General features: G+C 40.3%; 1 protein-coding gene across 6 annotated transcripts in view; it reads right to left on the minus strand.

Annotated features, from left to right (window-relative positions):
• Positions 1 to 17,105, minus strand: part of cacna1da (calcium channel, voltage-dependent, L type, alpha 1D subunit, a) — a 63,309-nt gene that overhangs the window by 19,192 nt on the left and 27,012 nt on the right. For 2 of the 6 annotated variants that reach the window (XM_086292473.1, XM_086292472.1), the window contains exons 7-29: positions 16,070 to 16,266; positions 15,609 to 15,712; positions 13,772 to 13,941; positions 12,119 to 12,193; positions 10,860 to 10,947; positions 10,586 to 10,612; positions 9,959 to 10,119; positions 9,186 to 9,411; positions 8,865 to 9,072; positions 7,168 to 7,288; positions 6,931 to 7,018; positions 6,792 to 6,822; positions 6,542 to 6,696; positions 6,321 to 6,450; positions 4,767 to 4,826; positions 3,129 to 3,235; positions 2,727 to 2,814; positions 2,530 to 2,637; positions 2,376 to 2,428; positions 2,135 to 2,281; positions 1,822 to 2,023; positions 1,421 to 1,579; positions 664 to 774 (exon numbers count right to left, since the gene is read on the minus strand). In XM_086292473.1, the coding sequence (XP_086148599.1) occupies positions 664 to 774; positions 1,421 to 1,579; positions 1,822 to 2,023; positions 2,135 to 2,281; positions 2,376 to 2,428; positions 2,530 to 2,637; positions 2,727 to 2,814; positions 3,129 to 3,235; positions 4,767 to 4,826; positions 6,321 to 6,450; positions 6,542 to 6,696; positions 6,792 to 6,822; positions 6,931 to 7,018; positions 7,168 to 7,288; positions 8,865 to 9,072; positions 9,186 to 9,411; positions 9,959 to 10,119; positions 10,586 to 10,612; positions 10,860 to 10,947; positions 12,119 to 12,193; positions 13,772 to 13,941; positions 15,609 to 15,712; positions 16,070 to 16,266 (2,816 nt within the window). Of the gene's footprint in view, positions 1 to 663; positions 775 to 1,420; positions 1,580 to 1,821; positions 2,024 to 2,134; positions 2,282 to 2,375; positions 2,429 to 2,529; positions 2,638 to 2,726; positions 2,815 to 3,128; positions 3,236 to 4,628; positions 4,689 to 4,766; positions 4,827 to 6,320; positions 6,451 to 6,541; positions 6,697 to 6,791; positions 6,823 to 6,930; positions 7,019 to 7,167; positions 7,289 to 8,864; positions 9,073 to 9,185; positions 9,412 to 9,958; positions 10,120 to 10,585; positions 10,613 to 10,859; positions 10,948 to 12,118; positions 12,194 to 13,771; positions 13,942 to 15,608; positions 15,713 to 16,069; positions 16,267 to 17,105 lie in introns of all 6 variants that reach the window. The other 4 variants (XM_086292470.1, XM_086292471.1, XM_086292474.1 and 1 more) reach the window with 4 other exon arrangements.

Raw genomic sequence — 17,105 nt, forward strand, 5'->3', positions numbered from 1 at the left:
TGTAAAAAGAATTAAAACAAATTTCACTTTACATACTTAAATGAATCACTTCAAGTCAATGTAAGTATACTACGTTGATCCAGAGTAATCAGATTACATTAAACCATCAAATGCCAAATGTGTTGGTTTGACATGGTCAAAAATGGGTTATTGTACTTGGTTAAATCACGTGGAAAAAGGTGCTGTGATTAAATTGTGTTCATCGAACAACAGATTTTTTTGAGTGTATAAAGAAACTGAATATAACCATAGACTGTACATAAAAGCTGGATAACCATCATTATGAACGGGTTTGTGATGTTCTGTAAAGTAATGGTTTAGTATTCTGGATGCTACCACCAAATCTCTTTCTATAGCAGGCTGCAAACATGTTTATTTCTGCTGTAAGGCTGGACATGTGAACCGAGGTGTCTAAGGGGACTGACCTACCATTCAAAGTCAGCTCTTGGGTTTGCCAGTTGTGTATGGCACATTTTGCCCCCTTCATATTTTTTATGATTAGCTAAGCTAACTGACTACTAGTTAGTGTATATACATCTGAGCGGTATTGTCCTTCTAACTCATCTCATAATGTTGAAAAGTTACTCTAATAAGCAAAAGCATTTCACAGCAAATGCATCCGTTTAATAGCTGGACTTAATTTGATGCTTCATGTCAGCTCACCCTGGGTTTGAAAGCGATGAGTTTGAGAACCATTTCCACAGTGAATACAGCAGTGAAGACCATATTGAGAATATCCATCACGTAGTTAAAGAGTGCAGACTGGCCGTAGTGCTGCAGACAGAGATGGAGATGTTCGGTTAACATAAAGATTCAACGTATTCAATATACAATGGGAAAGTAATGCGATGTGTCTGAACAAACAGTCTGTTTGCATTTTTTATGTTTTTCTGTGACTCTAGTACTTTTGCATGCACTTATGTTCAGCACATTGCTTCTTATAATTCTGTCAAGAAAAAATAGCAAAACCTGAGCAACTGAAAATGACATTTTACAGGCTGACACATCCATACTAATGAAAAGACTTACAGCAACTTACGAGATACTCTAATGATTTAAGTCTGCACATTTACAGTCTTGTGGACTCCATGCAGTAGTGGGAAAAAACTAAAAACACCTTTATTGCTTCCATTAGCATTCAGAGGGTAAGGAGCAGCCATATTCTGGGGTTGGTTAAATGATTATCAGCAAGTACCTCTATAAAATAACAGAGGCTTTGGCAGTTTGCCGGTTTGAAGCATTCAGGTGTGTGTTAACGCAATGCCACAATCTTTAACAGACGTCCCAGAAAATTCAAACCAAGGTCACTCATGTGGCACAAGTGTATGCTTCAACAAAAGTTTCTCCAAGTAGAAAAATCCATAACTTCAAAGACTCTTTGATGACTGGTTGTCTGGCAGGTAAATACTTGACTTCTTACCTGTACAGCCAGGCAGAGTGTGTTGAGCATGATGAGCACAAACATGATGTACTCAAACCCAGTGGAGTTCACCACATACCAGAACTTGTACTGGTATGGGTTCTTTGGGATGTATCTCCTCAGAGGACGGGCTTTAAGAGCGTATTCCACGCACTGACGCTGCACACAAATACACAAAATATTTAACATCATCATTTAAGAACAATCTTAACGTTCCCTTTTAAATGAGACACAATATTAAAAATGTAAAGGAGGTCATCAGCATTAGAACGTCATCTGTCTTGCTACTTTGTTGATGTTTTGTTTTTCTTGACACAAAGTGAGAGGAACCCCAGAGAAAAGCCTTCAAAATTAATCGTCATACTTTACACATAATGTTTTGTGCTTCTAATGACTCTGACCTGGTTCTTGTCAAGTTCACAGTTTTTATACTCCTTCTCTCCCTGTTCCTGAAATGTGACGATCACAAAACCTACAAAGATGTTCATCATGAAAAAGGCAATGATGATGATGTAGATGATGAAGAAGATGGAAATCTCCACACGGTAGTTGTAAATGGGACCAAGGTTTTCCCTGTTGGAGTCAATGGCCTTGTACAATAACCTAAAGAAAGATGAGAACAAGCCAACACGTGATTCAGATTCACAAATTCAGGCTTTCTCCGTACATTATCTAAAACGTAATCAGCTCAGTGATGATATCTTTCAATCTTACGCAGGCCAGCCTTCAAAGGTGGACACAGTGAACAGAGCCATCATGGCCATGAGGACGTTGTCAAAGTTAAAGTCACTGTTGTGCCACACCCGTTTGTGGACAGTTGGCTGGTTCACGTCTCCATCTTTGTACAGGATGTAGGTGCCCCTGTGACAAAACATGTTGCATGGAGGTTTAAGTCCAACATGTGATGTTAAACCAGGACATCTGCAGTTCAGGAGCAAGATGGGATGAAACTCACTTGCACTCTTCTGGGCTGGACTTAGCTTCATCTGTGCAGCGATAGAATTTTCCCTGGAAAAAGGAAAAGGAAACGTTTTTGCTGTTATTACACATTTTGAACTTCTTTGGATTGATGTGTATTATTGATGTTTTTCAAACTCAGAGATGCTCACCTTGAACAGCTGCACGCCTATACAGGCAAACATGAACTGAAGCAGCGTGGTGACGATCATGATGTTACCGATAGTTCTGATGGCCACAAACACACACTGCACAACGTGCTGTAAGACACAGATAAAAATGTTTAAAGCTAAGGTTTCAGATAGTGGCTATTGTAGACATGCTAGAAAAGGTCTCGAGTAGCACCCACCTTCAGGCCTTTGGCTCTATTGATGGCCCTCAGGGGTCGAAGTACTCGAAGGACCCTGAGAATCTTCACCACAGAGATGGCAGAAGACCTGAGTGTAAACAAATAATAATAACAGTTTGTAAAAAAGAAGAATCAGAGAAATATGAGCTTTTTTAGGGGTCAAGAACCACTTCAGGAGGAGTAACTGCTGCACTCTGCTTGTATGGCCTGCTTCAACCAAAAGATCAAAAATGACATAAAGTGCTCAGATGATTGAACTTCTTTTCACCTCTATATTATTGCTCAAAGGGGATTTTAGTTTATTTCCTAACTTTCTTCCTTTAACTATTTTTCTTATGAATGAAACCTTTTTGTTTGTGCAAAAAGCTTAATGCAAATATGTTCTGGTTTTTCTGTACTCACTGAATGCCAAAGGAAACGAGGGAGACTCCCACCACCAGCAGGTCCAGAAGGTTGAAGTAATTCCTGCAGAATGCTCCTTTATGAAGAAAAGCTCCATATGTCGTCATCTAAGGAGAGGACAGAGGAAGTTAAAAGAGCAAATGACCAAAAAAAAACAAAAAAACATGTAGCATCCAGAAACAAATACAGTGTTGCACTCCTCACACTCCAACAGAAACAAACAAACACACTGAGCTAACAGTTTAAATAGGAAAAACTCATTCTCAGCACTCATTCCCATTATCTCACAGTCAAACACACACGCCCGCACACGTCTCCACACTCTTATAGATCACTCTGATTTGGGGTGGCGAGTTCAGAGCAGTGAAACAGGAGGCTAAAATCTACCATCGCCACCCCCACGGCCCTTAGCTACATGAATGTAGTAGTAAGTCATTCATTTCGCAATCTACTATGGGAGGCAATAAAACATGCATTTTGTTGCCATGACATCAGGGATATTTACTACCTGCAAGAGCTCTAGTTATAGAGATTGGAAAATAGAAATGGCCTTACTGTCACATTCATGTGGACCGTCGGCTTAAAGCACATTCCATTATGTTCTTTAATAGTTCAGCGTAAGGGGAAGCAGCTCCCAATTAAAACTCCAGAGATCAGCAGGCAGAGAAGAAAAACCAGCCAAAATAACTCTTCTTCAAATAATAAAAGTAAAGGATTCCTTCCAAGAGTGCATGTAAATGTGGAGACCTGCAGACAAGGACTGGATGAAGTTGCTCACTAAGAGCAGTGGACGATTTAGAGTCAAACAGCACTGGGTTGGCAAGTGTTTGCCCACTCCCACTGAAAAAAGAAAGAAAAAAGCTGCAGAGAAAACTCCACATTTCTATGCACTCAGTCGGGGAAAGCAGACTGAACCATGCTCGGCAGGAGCATGGTTGATTTTGCCCCCTCTTTTATGGGTAATCTGAGGAGCAGTCAGTACGAGAGGCATGGAGTTAGCTTTGACTGGAGTTGATTTTCGACTTTCAATCACCGCCACTCTGAAGATGACCTCAAACTCAACTTCAGCCAATGCTCTGATATGTCTGAGCAGCCCGTTAAAAAATTGTGTTGCATCGCACGGGAGGGGGTTGCATTACGTATTACATATCTGCATCATCAAAATCATTTCAGCAATGACTGCCCGAATGAAGTGACACCCATGTGAGTATAATGTAAATGTTCATGATGTTTCCTTCCCCTAACAGTTCTTTCATCAGTGCAATTTGAGCAAATCTTGTGTGTGTTCGTGTGTTCAAAATAGTGACTAACAATTCCAAAATTCGCTTCATCTTCTTCTTCTTTTTTTTTTTGCTGTTTTTTTTTTTGCTTTTTAAAAGAGGTGCCATGAAGAAAAAAGTAAATAAGAGAAAGGAAACAAACAAGCCAGGTTGTACTGAGTGGCGGGTGACACACAAGGAGAGAATGCAGCAAGGCTCTCGTTGTCATTTAAGGGGTTACCTTCAATACGATCTCAAATGTAAACATACTAGTGAAGACATAATCTGCATAGCCTAGGACCTGGAAGGCAACGAGACGTTTGGAATGTTATTGGGGTGTGGTTAGTTACAGCACGCACAGGGGACACAGGGAATTTACCTTCAAAACGATCTCAACAGTAAAGATAGCCGTGAAAGCATAGTCAAAGTAACCAAGTATCTGCAAGAAGCAACGTAGATGTTTAACAAAGACAGTTCATTGTGCAGCGTCATACATTACATGTTAACAAGATGAAAGGGGAAAAAAATGAAAGCATTTTCTGGAAAGGATTTGTTAGAGTGAAGAACTCACAGCAAAGTTACTTACTGACCTTACAGCTGTTTTTGCCTGTTTTAGCTCATAAAAAACGAGTCTGCACCTTGAAGCAGACAAGGAGCTTCAATCTGCTTTTAAATGGAAGTGCAAATCGAGGAACAGAAACCAGGAACTAGTCTGATGGACTACTGTGTTTCTTATTTTCTTGTAAAGCACATGCATGCCCAACTAATTAATCAAAAGCTCTACTAAATGTACTGCAATCACATGCAAAACAATAAAAGACAAACAATACTATAAAAGGACAATGTGAACTTGAAGTGTCTTAGATTTAAAAGGCTGCCATTAACGACTTGATCTCTATATCTTGGAAAGGACCAGAAGGAACAGAGCGATCAGATGTCCGCTTTCAATATAGACACTAGATTTTCAAGTACTTATCCCGGTGTCCTGACAGGACAATTACACTGAATATATGTTTTAGAAAATAAACTGTATCTAATGCTTTCTTGTCTAGGTTAAAGAGAGAATAAATCACATGGCTCAAGATAAAGAAATTGTGAAGTGCAGAAATAACAGACATGAATTTAATACATACCATTTTCACTGCAGTAAAAAGAGTATTGAATGTCATCCTATTACTGATTACTATGGAAAATAAGTGATTTATATTAAAAGTAAAATGCATCTTTTGTTTTGTTACTTTTTTATGTTTTTACAAAAGTGTATAAACTCATGTAGAGTATGCTTTGCAAAATCATCCATATAAAGTACAAAGATCAGCTATAGCAGGGATGCCAAGCACAAGGCTCAGGTGACAAAGACTCCAATCCAGCTCACTGGGGGACACAAATTTCGAATTTCTAACCGTATTTTCAAAGGTTTTACAGCTTTTTCTACTGATAAAAAGCTCGCCTACCGCCATTCATACTGCACTTACGTCAAGTAATAGATAAACAGAAAAATTCTTGTTTTTCACTATCTATAGAATTGTGCATTTTTTATAGTGGGTCCACAGTCTTAACAAATTGGAAAAAATTACATTTTCTGGGAATGACCAAAAACCTTTTTTCATGATTGCAGAACAGGCCATGAGCTCCCAGAACTTTATCTCTACATGTCAATTTTGACTAATTTAAGCCCAAAGAGTTGTGCTGACAGACTTCCTATGTGGCCCACAATGTAAAAAGAGTCTGAGATCCCTGATTGTAGTAATTACAATAAATGGGCTAAAACATGCAAAACCAAGAGTACGGTCATTTATAGAAGCATCACAAACTGTTACGCAAAGGCAAACATGAGAAAAGTTATTTTTAAATTATTTTACTTCATTTATGTGACTTTATTAATCTGTTCATTTGAAGTTCAAAAATTTTATGACAGGGTTTATAAACTTACAATATTGCGAGCTGAGAAGTTTCGGATTGGATCCTCAGCAGCGAGGGAGACGGAGCTGAGCATGATGAACACCAGGATGAGGTTGGTGAAAATGTGATGATTAATGAGTCTGTGGCAAAACACACGAACCCTGAAGAAAAACAACAACAAAAACACAGCAGACATCAGTGTGATATGAATAGCGACCTGTTTGTGTCTGCACAAACATAATTTCAGCTTACGGGTTTGTGTTGCTGAAGATGAAGAAGGCACTTCCCTCTGGGATAGGAGTGATCTTCTCCTTCTTTACCAGGTCGGAGATGACCGGCCGAGGCCCCGATGGGACTTCAGGATCCTCCTCCTCCGCTGCAGTGTCGTCATTGTCCTCCTCCTCCTCCTTAAACGAAAGCAGGAAATATGTAATGTGTAACACGCGTAACTTTTCAAACTGTAAACATGTTTTCTGACTTAATAAAATTAAAAAAAGAATACCTTGTCATCTTTATCATCATCTTTTTTGTCCCTGTAATGAACACAGATATTTTTATAAATGCAGACTGGAGTTTGACCAATTATCCAAGCAAATATTTGAAGTAATTCGTTGTCAGAGAGAGACATATTGGACGGTCACCCTTTTTTGTCTCCTTCATCTGTGTTGAGAGATTCTGCATCTGCCAAGTTGTCCACAGCGATAGCCAAGAAGACATTCAAGAGGATATCTGAGTAAAGTGTTAAGTCGAGAACAACTCTCCCACTACGAATAAAGTAAAATTCTAGTGACTAATCAATAACACATGTCTGCAGTGGATACAAAGAATTATTGTTTTCTTTGTAACAGCTACACCTTTGTCAGTGTGAGCGAGGATACAGTTTCCACAGATGAATAGGATGATGAAGTAAAAGCACACAATCATTCCAGAGGAGGACGGGCCACCATACGCCATGATCCCATCATACATTACAGCATTCCAGTCTTCTCCAGTCAGAATCTGAATAGTTCACAATATTTATTATGTGAGAAACACAACAACTGAAAAACATCAAGCATAATAAGTGGCAGCTGCTTTATACGATGCAGGGTGGCTACAATGAACATGTTAGAGCTGCAGTAAATTTGCAGTGATTGTGGGTATGATGTGGATGTTGAAACAAGTTTACTGGCATTCATATGCATTTTGACGTTGTGGTCTTATGCCGAATTGTTTTAGGAATTGACACTCACGGCCACTTTTTTAGGTACACCTTGGTATTTCCCTTAGCCTTCAGAACTGCTTTAATTCTTCATGACACAGGTTCAACACGGTGCCACAAATAGTCCTCAGAGATTTGGTGCCATACTGACATGACAGCATCACAGCGTTGCTGCTGATTGATCGGCTGCATGATGTAAATCTCCCATTCCACCACATCCCAGGTGTTAAACTGGATTCAGATCTGCCAAATGCCAAATTCAGACCCCATCATCTGAATTTCACAGCAGAATTCAAGACTAATGAGATCAGGCAACATTTTCCCAGTCTTCTATTATTCAATTTTGGTGACCCAGTGTGAACTGCCTCTGTTTCCTATTCTTAGCTGCTGTAGCTCATCTGCTCATTTGACCTTTGATATCAACAAGGCATTTTTGCCAGAGAACTGCTGGTGACTGGATAACTTCTTCTGTTCAGACCATTCTCTGTAAATAATAAAGATGGTTGTGTTGTAAAATCCCGGCAGATCAGCACTTTCTGAAATACTCAGAGCATCCTATCTGGAACCAACCACTATGCCACATTCAAAGTCACTTAAATCACCTTTCTTCTCCATTCTGATGGTTCAGTTTGAGTTTCAGCAGGTTGTCTTGATCACGCCTACTTACCCTAATGTCGTGAGTTGTTGCCACATGATTACATATTTGTATTAACCAGCAGTTGAACATGTATTCCTAATAGTGGCTACCTAAAAGTAGTAATAGTAGTAATATTTCAGGCTGTGCTTTTCCTGACTAAAATCCAATCTCCAGTCCAGCCCCTCCTGCATGTATGCCCTGGTTGTACATCACCTCTCTCCAGAGGTTTACTAGCAGCACTTCAATTCTGTGTTTTTGCTAACCTGTGTCTCCTCATGTGTGGTGTCTGTCTGCTCATTCATCTGTGGTACAATTCTCCCGTCTACAGTGTCTCACTTTAGTCCGCTGTGCTCAATCTGCCACAACCTTTCAGCCTGCCGCTCACAAACCATGCCATATAAAGAGATCAAAATGTTCTTTTGAAAAACTTCTCTCAAGAGTTCAGCCTTCAGGCACACTCACGATCCTTAAATGTTTAGTTGTTTTTATAAATCTGTTCTACAACTTCTTGTTACTTCTGAACTGACATATACACCAAAATCTCTAAAATGGGCAAATACTGACTCATATAATGGCTTGTTCACAGAATCTGTTTAGTCTGCCACAAATTCTTCTACATCTGTATGAAACACACCCTTCACCAATTTTATTTACATTTTCAGCCTATTTCACTTGCTGCGTATTTGTATTTAACAGTCAGATTTTACTGTATGACATTATCTGAACTCTGTTAATACCTGAAACACAGTGAGGAGGGCCTGGGGAAAGTTGTCGAAGGTGCTCCTTTTTGTCTGGGTTTCGTCAAAGTTGAATTTTCCACCAAACACCTGCATGCCGAGCAAGGAGAAGATGATGATGAAGAGGAAGAGCAGCAGAAGCAGGGAAGCAATGGACTTCATGGAGTTGAGCAGCGATGCCACCAGGTTACTCAGAGACTGCCAGTGTCTAAACAGAAGGTCGACCAAGAGAGAGGAGGACGGACGGGATTTTAATCGAACTCCACAGGCACGAGACTGTGAACACACGAGCACGAACGCACAGCATGTTGACAGTCTTACCGTGTGACCTTGAAAATCCTCAGCAGGCGCACGCAGCGGAACACAGAGATACCGAGTGGAGACATGATTTCCAGCTCCACCAGAATGGTTTCAGTGATTCCTCCGCACACAACAAAGCAGTCAAAGCGGTTGAAGAGTGACACAAAATAAGCCTGCAGCCCAAGACTGTACATCTTTACCAACATTTCACATGTGAACAGGGCCAGCAGCACCTTGTTGGCCACATCTGAAAAGCAGAGGAAAAGATATTAAATCAGATGAATAAATAGTGAAAGAGAGTGATGCATTATGTATTGGAGGGGTTTTCTGTCTTTTAATGCAACATATAGTAGTCAAACCTCTGGTTGCACAAATATTTTATATTACACCTTCTTGCAGCTTCTTGTAGCTTTTTCTTTGTGTGCACTTCATTTAATTATTACTCTTTTTTACTTCAACCTCATTTCTATTTTTTATTTCTATTTCTTTATTTTTTTATCACAGTTAGACAAAATCTTGCTATGAATCTACACAATTCACATTAATGAAACACATTATTTGCATAAAAATCATGACATTTAAAACAATTTAGCCTTAGTCATCCACAAAATACATACAGTAATAGAGAAGATGGGAAAAAAATCAAATTAGTAAAAATATTCTGATATTTCATGAGAACATCATGACAACATGTTACATTAAGTAATCCTTTAAAAAACACTAATTAATAGAAGATAACCCATTTAAACAAATTCATTCATTTTATTTCAAAATGAGACGTTTGTAATTCGTACCTTGCACCTGTGTCAGCCACAAAGGCTGGTTGTAATGTTCTGATGATATGGTCAGGGTGTTGAGGAACACAAGGATGATGACCAGCCAATAGAAAGGCACTGACTTGACAGCCAAACGGCACTTCCTGCGGCAGAATCTGTTCCATCGGCGCCAGCGCCGACTGCAATGGCAAAGGACACTTTCAGCACATAGAGGCTCAGTTTGCACATAAAGAACACAAGACGCAGTCACACAGATTATGAAGTCAAAACAATGGAACAAACTCATCACTGCAGTGTTTTTAAGAAAATCTCGAAAGTGTGTGCCTCGAAAGTGTGTGTAATAAGAAGAACGCAGTGAAGTATGGGTGAATGCCCACAGGGGACTGCATCAATGCGTTTCTGCAAGTCATACAGTACAGTAAATGAGCTGAAAAGTACTGTGTAAGCCTATTCTCTAAAAATACCTTATAGCACATGCTGACTATATAAAAGTTGTTGATTTATCATTCCCTGTAACATCTCATTAAAAATACAGTAAAAAAGAAGCCAAGCAAAATAAAAATCAGTGTGATTGAATGCAGGCAAAAACCATATATTAACAGCTACATGCACTATGTAGACACGCCTACCTACAAATATACTGACCTGAACTTTGACTTTGAAATCTTTTGACTGAAAAGAAGAACAAGTGAAAGTTGATGAATGCATCTTGTAACAGAAATGAGTTGTTAGCATGTAGTTAACTGACATCAACCCCAAAAAAGTGCAGCTGCAATGTTTGCAGCATGAAGTTTACCAGTTTTTTTAAACACATATGACGAGATAAAGCAGGCACTGACACAGCAAAATGGCTGTGCTGACTGAAATTAGTGACACCGAAAGAAATCCTGTGTACAGGTTCATGGTGCAAAGTTCTCACCACAGAGGTCCGCAGCATGGCGTCTTTTCATCCTCCCCGTTCTGATTCTCGGTGTTCACAGACTCTGTTTCACTGGCTGGAACGCTTGCTGTGGCATCAAATAAGGGAGCATATTTAAAATATATATATAAACAAAATCTATGCACTTTGCAATGGTAGAAGATTCTTCAGAAAGGCACAACGCATGCTTCCCATCAGGAGCAAGTGTAAAGAATGTTCCCATTGTATCAACAAGAACGTAGATGCACAAGAAACATATAAACAAAGAGAATTCAGAAACTCTTTTCAGGTGAACGAGAACTGTATGACAGTGATTTTAATCTCCAAAGCCACAGTGCAATCACAAAGCTACCTCAATGAAAGGAACGTGCTAAGTTCCACAGCTCTGCATCACTGTCATCATCAGTATCATTTACCAAGTGCTGAGAGTGAGCTGACGTGGGTCAGGCGAGTGGACAGCTGCTACGTGAGAGCTGTCTGATGCAGACAACGAGGAGCGGAGAGAAGACGGGAGCCGAGAGAGGAAGACAGAGCTCTTTAAACTGTCTCTGAAATGCTACACTCAAACTACTGCCAGCACTTTGGAAAGACTGTGTGTGTGCAGACTGATGATGATTAACTGTGTGAAATGTCTCGGTGCTTTAACTCATGTGAGCGAGCGTGGTGTGCTCTCCTGCTTAGCTTACGCAGACGTGCCGGCTTTGATTCCTAAGTGGTCGGACAGCTCTCAGCTCTGAAAATAGTGCTGACTGCTGGAGTAGTCATCTGGGTTTAACCCTGTTTCCTACATTCATACTGAGCTCCTGCATTTGAAGTGGAACACGGGAGGGAAACAGGGTGTGGTTGCTATCAAGCACAGCTGTACGGCTCTTCCATATCGGACTAGTTTAATAGGTAAGAGACAAGGGGTTTTTATTCAGGACGAGGACATAAGGAGAAACGTAAGAAGGCTGTGATGTTTGGACACAACAGGTAAAAAACAATTGTAAAGCACAATGTGATGGTATATTTTGTCAGGTTTCACACACACACCCACAAAGCAACAGACTTATTAATCTATCCTGGTCAGTAATATGACACTGACTGGTAATATTGCAGTAATGACAATGTACATTTCAGTCTAGTCTTAATAGTTTGAGAAAATATGAGCTAAATTTTCTGTATCAGATCAGTTTGATCTTAAAACACTAACACACACACACACACACACACACACACACAAAAGCTAAAGAACACTGGAGGGAAACCACAGGATTTACCATGAGTGTCGGACGACTGGCTGAACCACCCAAACCTTCCTTTCTTCTTCTCAGTAAGGTCAGCCAGAGTCACCCCTTCATGTGTAATGCATGCAAGCCAATGCATTCAGACACAACGGCACAGCAGAGGGACATGGAGGGGAGGGGGGCGAGAATGGGCTGCTATCAAAATGGGTCAGAGCAGACAAGCACCACAGGACAACAACAGTTTTCAAAATATCAATATTCAACCACGACAAGAGCAGCAGGAGCCACACCGCAGACACTGAGGAGGGCAGAAGAACGACACAGAGAGCTGTTAGTCAAAGGAAGCGTCTGGAGGTGGCAGCGCCCTGTACTAACATGTGACCATGCGAATTAAAGCATTTACCTTTGAACATGTTAGTAGGGGTTCATGTTTCGTGGACACACACTATAAAGCCAGCATGGATGTTTTAGAAAAGCAGTATGGACTCCCTTCTTCTAACACGGCACAATTAACGGCGATTTTCCTGCTTTCTGGTAAACTTACAGAGCACCGCTGTTCTGAAAAATTGGAGCAATAGACTGGTGGAAGAGGCAGGAATATACACAAGGAGTACATAACAGACGTGGGGAAATCATAATGAGTTGACAAAAGGCAAAAAATAGAAAACCCAAGCTCAAACTCTAGGATGAAGCAGTTGCAGGTTTTCTTTTCTGTATCATGTGTGCCGCTTATATAAAGAGGATTTGGATCACTTTTTTTCTACTGCTTGAGTAACATGTTTCTTTTTTTTTCCTTTCCTTTCCTTCCTTTCCTTCCTTTCACTGGTGCTTACAGAGTGCTCCACTTCCATCACCGACATACATGGAGGCTGGAAACAAAACTAGTCTGATCATTTCGTTTCAAACACCTTTCACATATCCACATATGGATGTCAATACTGGCCTCTGTGTCGATATTTGTGCATCTACGCATTTGTCAGTATGTGTACTCTGCTTCTCTATAACCAAAAGGTAGACTATTCAGAAGCACAGTGGATCATCACTAAATCCCAGGAGTCCTTCTGAAATCACTATAGTCCTGTTTTGTTTTGTTTTTCTTTAACTGTGGTGATCAGCTGGCACAATTGATCAACTTGCCTTGTCTAGCTCCATTATAGCATCCATTTTTGCAAATTTGCATGAGAAAACTGAATATTTCAGGGCTCAATCAGACCTAATTAAGATTTCCATGATGCTGGTTTCAAATCTCTGGTGGCTTTCTTCCTGCTTGATTCAAGCAGAATTATTGGGCTAAAAGCAAAGAGGACTTAAATGATGTGTTAGATTATTAAGATTTTTTTCTAATTAATACCCCCTCTATCTGTTCTCAATATGTCTCAGCGTAATTGACCAGTTATCTGGGGCAATATGAAAAATGGAGCACTTTAGACCCAATAAGTCAGGACACAGCACCAATTCTGATTTAAGCAATGTCACGTTCTTTCTCCAGAGTGATTTTTGGTTTGAAGATACTGCTTTTAACCAAGAAAAAAGAAACTCTCTCAAACCAGTAATGATGTACACTACTTGATATTTATCCTTGACATGGCAAGAGTAGCTTCAACCAGTTATTTGCATTGAAGCTCTCTTGTGATGGTAGCGTAGCGTTAACGGCCGGAAAAAGGAAGCGGGTCAGACGGCGCTTACGGTTACGCTTGCTCTCCTCATCTGCCTCGTCCTCATTGTCAGGGTCAATGTCCTCAGCCTGAGTGATCCAGTCCAGGTAACCCTTCAGATCCTCCTCCAGCTGTTGCTTTTCACGCAGCTTCTGGAAGTCTCCGCGAGCTTTGGCCTTTTCCCTCTCCTTGGAGAACTCTCTGTATTTGGAGAAAGAACCCCCAAAACAAAACAAAACAAAACAAACAAAAAAAAACAAACAAACAGAAACACCAACAAATACACAGTAATGCACGAATTAAACACAAACATGGGACGTTTCACAGCAAACAAGAAACAAATTGTTTCACACAAAATGGAAAGCAACAAACATGTTGTTCTGTTCTAGATCATTTTCCCGACAAAATAAAGACATTCTGTGTATGAGTTTCTGTATATCCTCTTTTCTACATTCTTTAGTCACAGCCTTTTAATTTCTTGTGTGTTTTTCAGAAATGTAGCCACTGGAGGGAGATGTACGCCTTTAAGAGACGACACAGAGCTATATTTAGAGCCCGGCAGTACAGTAGTGTATCTGTCAGGTGGGCATCTTCATCTTACAGAAAAGGCAATTCAGGTAGACAGATTGTTTCAAGAGAACTGCAGCATTTGCACAGTATCCAAACTTATAGTTTATATAAGACAATGAACTTGAAAACAACGAGATTCGACTGTATCTACCCACAGTGCATTGTGAGATAGTCTTATTAGAATAACCTGTATTTAAGCTGGTATACTAAAAAATTAAGATGAATGAAAAAGTCACATGTGTGACAAAAAAGTGAAGACGTCCAGTGTCAAGAAGCCAGCAACAGGTAAAGCTGTATCAAGGTAACTGGTGCTGACAGGTCATGCCAGTCTAAAGACGCCAACATGCACTGTAGGAATGCTTGACTCGATTGTCATGTTAATCTTGTTTTCTTTAAAAAAAAAAACACAGGTTTTCTTCGCTGGTCAACCAGCCAGAGTTAGTTGTACTGTAATACCCCACCCCCCACTCCACAGAGCAGGGAAAGCAAACTGGGGTTTGAGAGAGCTTAGGCGTGCAGAGGGAGTGAAGGGCGAGGAATAAGATTAATTTCTTTCACAGGAGGTTGGGTGAGCTGTCGAGGGGGTGGGGGAAGAAACGCTCACTTTGCAGTTGCCGTGGAAAGGATGTAATAGTTTGACATCAACAGAGGTCAGAGAGGAGCGCTTAAGAAACAAAATAGACTCTAATGTAGACTGGCCACTTACTGCTTTATTACTTGTAATGATTTTTGCATTTCTGGCGCACAATTTCCCAAATACACATACTAATTCAATTTCAAGTCAACTCTATTTTATTTATGTAGCGCCAAATCACAGCACCAGTTGCGTCAAGGTGCCTTATATGTTTATAGGTAATAAAGTGAAAACCCCAATAATCAACGGCCCTCTTTGAGCAAGCACTAGGTGACAGTGGGAAAGAAAAACTTCCACTTAACAGGAAGACACCTCCAGGATCAGGGAGGAGCAGCCATCTGCTGCAATCACCTGGGGATGATGTTGTGAGTGTCAAGGAGCACAGCAAACCCAAAGTGCATGCACTTTGCACACTACAGACCAAACCCACCGCAAAAGTTGCCTCTTACCCACTTAGCACACCTAATACAAGGTTTAACACGAAAAAGGATCCCAGTATAATCAGACTGACAAAATAAATCCACGGTGTTTCCCATCCAATGGCGTCATTGACCTACAGAAGCCAAAAGTAGCCCGTCAACAAACATGGACACATACAAAGACAGAAACCTTCTGCCTCAAAGGAGCAGAAAGTCTCTGTTTTGAAAGAGAAGATGGTGCTTACCCGCTCAACACACCCAAAACCAGGTTAAGAACGAAAAAGGAGCCGAAGATCACAAGACTGACAAAGTACACCCATGGAAGTTCAAAGCCCATGGCATCGTTCATCTGCAGGAGTGGATCGGTCACCGCAGAGAAAGGAGAGCAGGGGGAAAAGGAAGGAAGGATGCACAGACAGAAAAAGGGTGTTAAACTGTTAGAAAGGAGGAAGAGAGAGCAAGTCTTAGGAGTGCTGATGACTGTCAGGACAGTATCGTTTTATTTGATGAGTTGTTGATTGAATTCAATCATTTAGCCAATCAATCATATCAGAGTGGTAAGAGCCGCCCCAGGAAATTATCAGCAGCTTCATCATCAGACTGTCAGTCGCATTGGTGTTGTGTGTTTGATTTGAGCAGACATTAAAGCTGAAAGAATGTGACAGTCACAGGTTATTGAACTGGGTGCACAGAGCGAGAGACTCACCCAGTACAGCACATCAGTCCAGCCCTCCATGGTGATACACTGAAACACCGTCAGCATGGCAAACAGAAAGTTGTCAAAGTTGGTGATGCCACCGTTGGGACCTTGCCAGCCTTCCCTGCACTCCGTGCCGTTGATGGGGCACTGGCGCCCATGCCCTGAGATCGCACATGGAGCTGGCTCCTCTTCTGCTATCATATCTACAGAAAGAGAGTTTTAAATAATCTGACACTTAACATAAGTGCTGCAAATAAAGTTGCTTTTTAGACTGCCTAGTCTTAACTGCAGGATTTCCTACTATAAACAGTGTTATGACTAAGAGCACTCTGATTCACTGCATCTTATACCAAATACTCTCTTTAGCAGCTGTCTTATTCTTCTCATTTACAGTTGTTCAGCAGTAGAAAAGTCTACTTTAGACTTTTAAATAACTTTGACAATAACATATCTATATATCTTAGAGACGAACCACTTTTCAATTTACAGTTTCACAATATACAAACATATTATACAAAACATTATTGGAACGATTAACTAACATTTGTGGTTAGGTTTTATGTTTCAGTGAGTTCCATCAAAGAGGTATTTCCATCTCTGAAGATTTAGTTCACAAACTATTAAAATGATTATATTTCTGTGAAATATTGCTCCATCTCACAACCCCTCACATGGACTTGTTCCCCTTGGGAAATTCCTGACGTTTGAAGTAAACTACTTAGAGAATAACTTCTGTCACGTAATCCAATATATCAGTCATGCAGTACATACTTTTATGTTTTTGTCTAAGTTAAGAGTTATATTTCAGTTTAAGGAGAAAACAAGCCAGTCGAGATTGAGTTTGGCATGCCTGATTTGATTTGACTTGCCACATTAATTTATGAAAATTCATCATCCCTCTCAGAGCTAACTGTCAGTGTTCATAGAGCACTACATATTGTTTTGTTTGCCATTAGAGGTTATATGAAATAAATAACATAATTTGAGTTCTAACTGGAAAAAGCATGTCTGGGACTCATCTTTGTCTGCTTCATTTTGTCAA

Source organism: Aulonocara sp. 'chitande type north' Nkhata Bay, linkage group LG5 (genome assembly GCF_057382095.1).
Source record: "Aulonocara sp. 'chitande type north' Nkhata Bay isolate Kocher_YH1m ecotype deep benthic linkage group LG5, A_spYH_male_GT1.1, whole genome shotgun sequence".
NCBI lineage: Eukaryota > Metazoa > Chordata > Actinopteri > Cichliformes > Cichlidae > Aulonocara > Aulonocara sp. 'chitande type north' Nkhata Bay.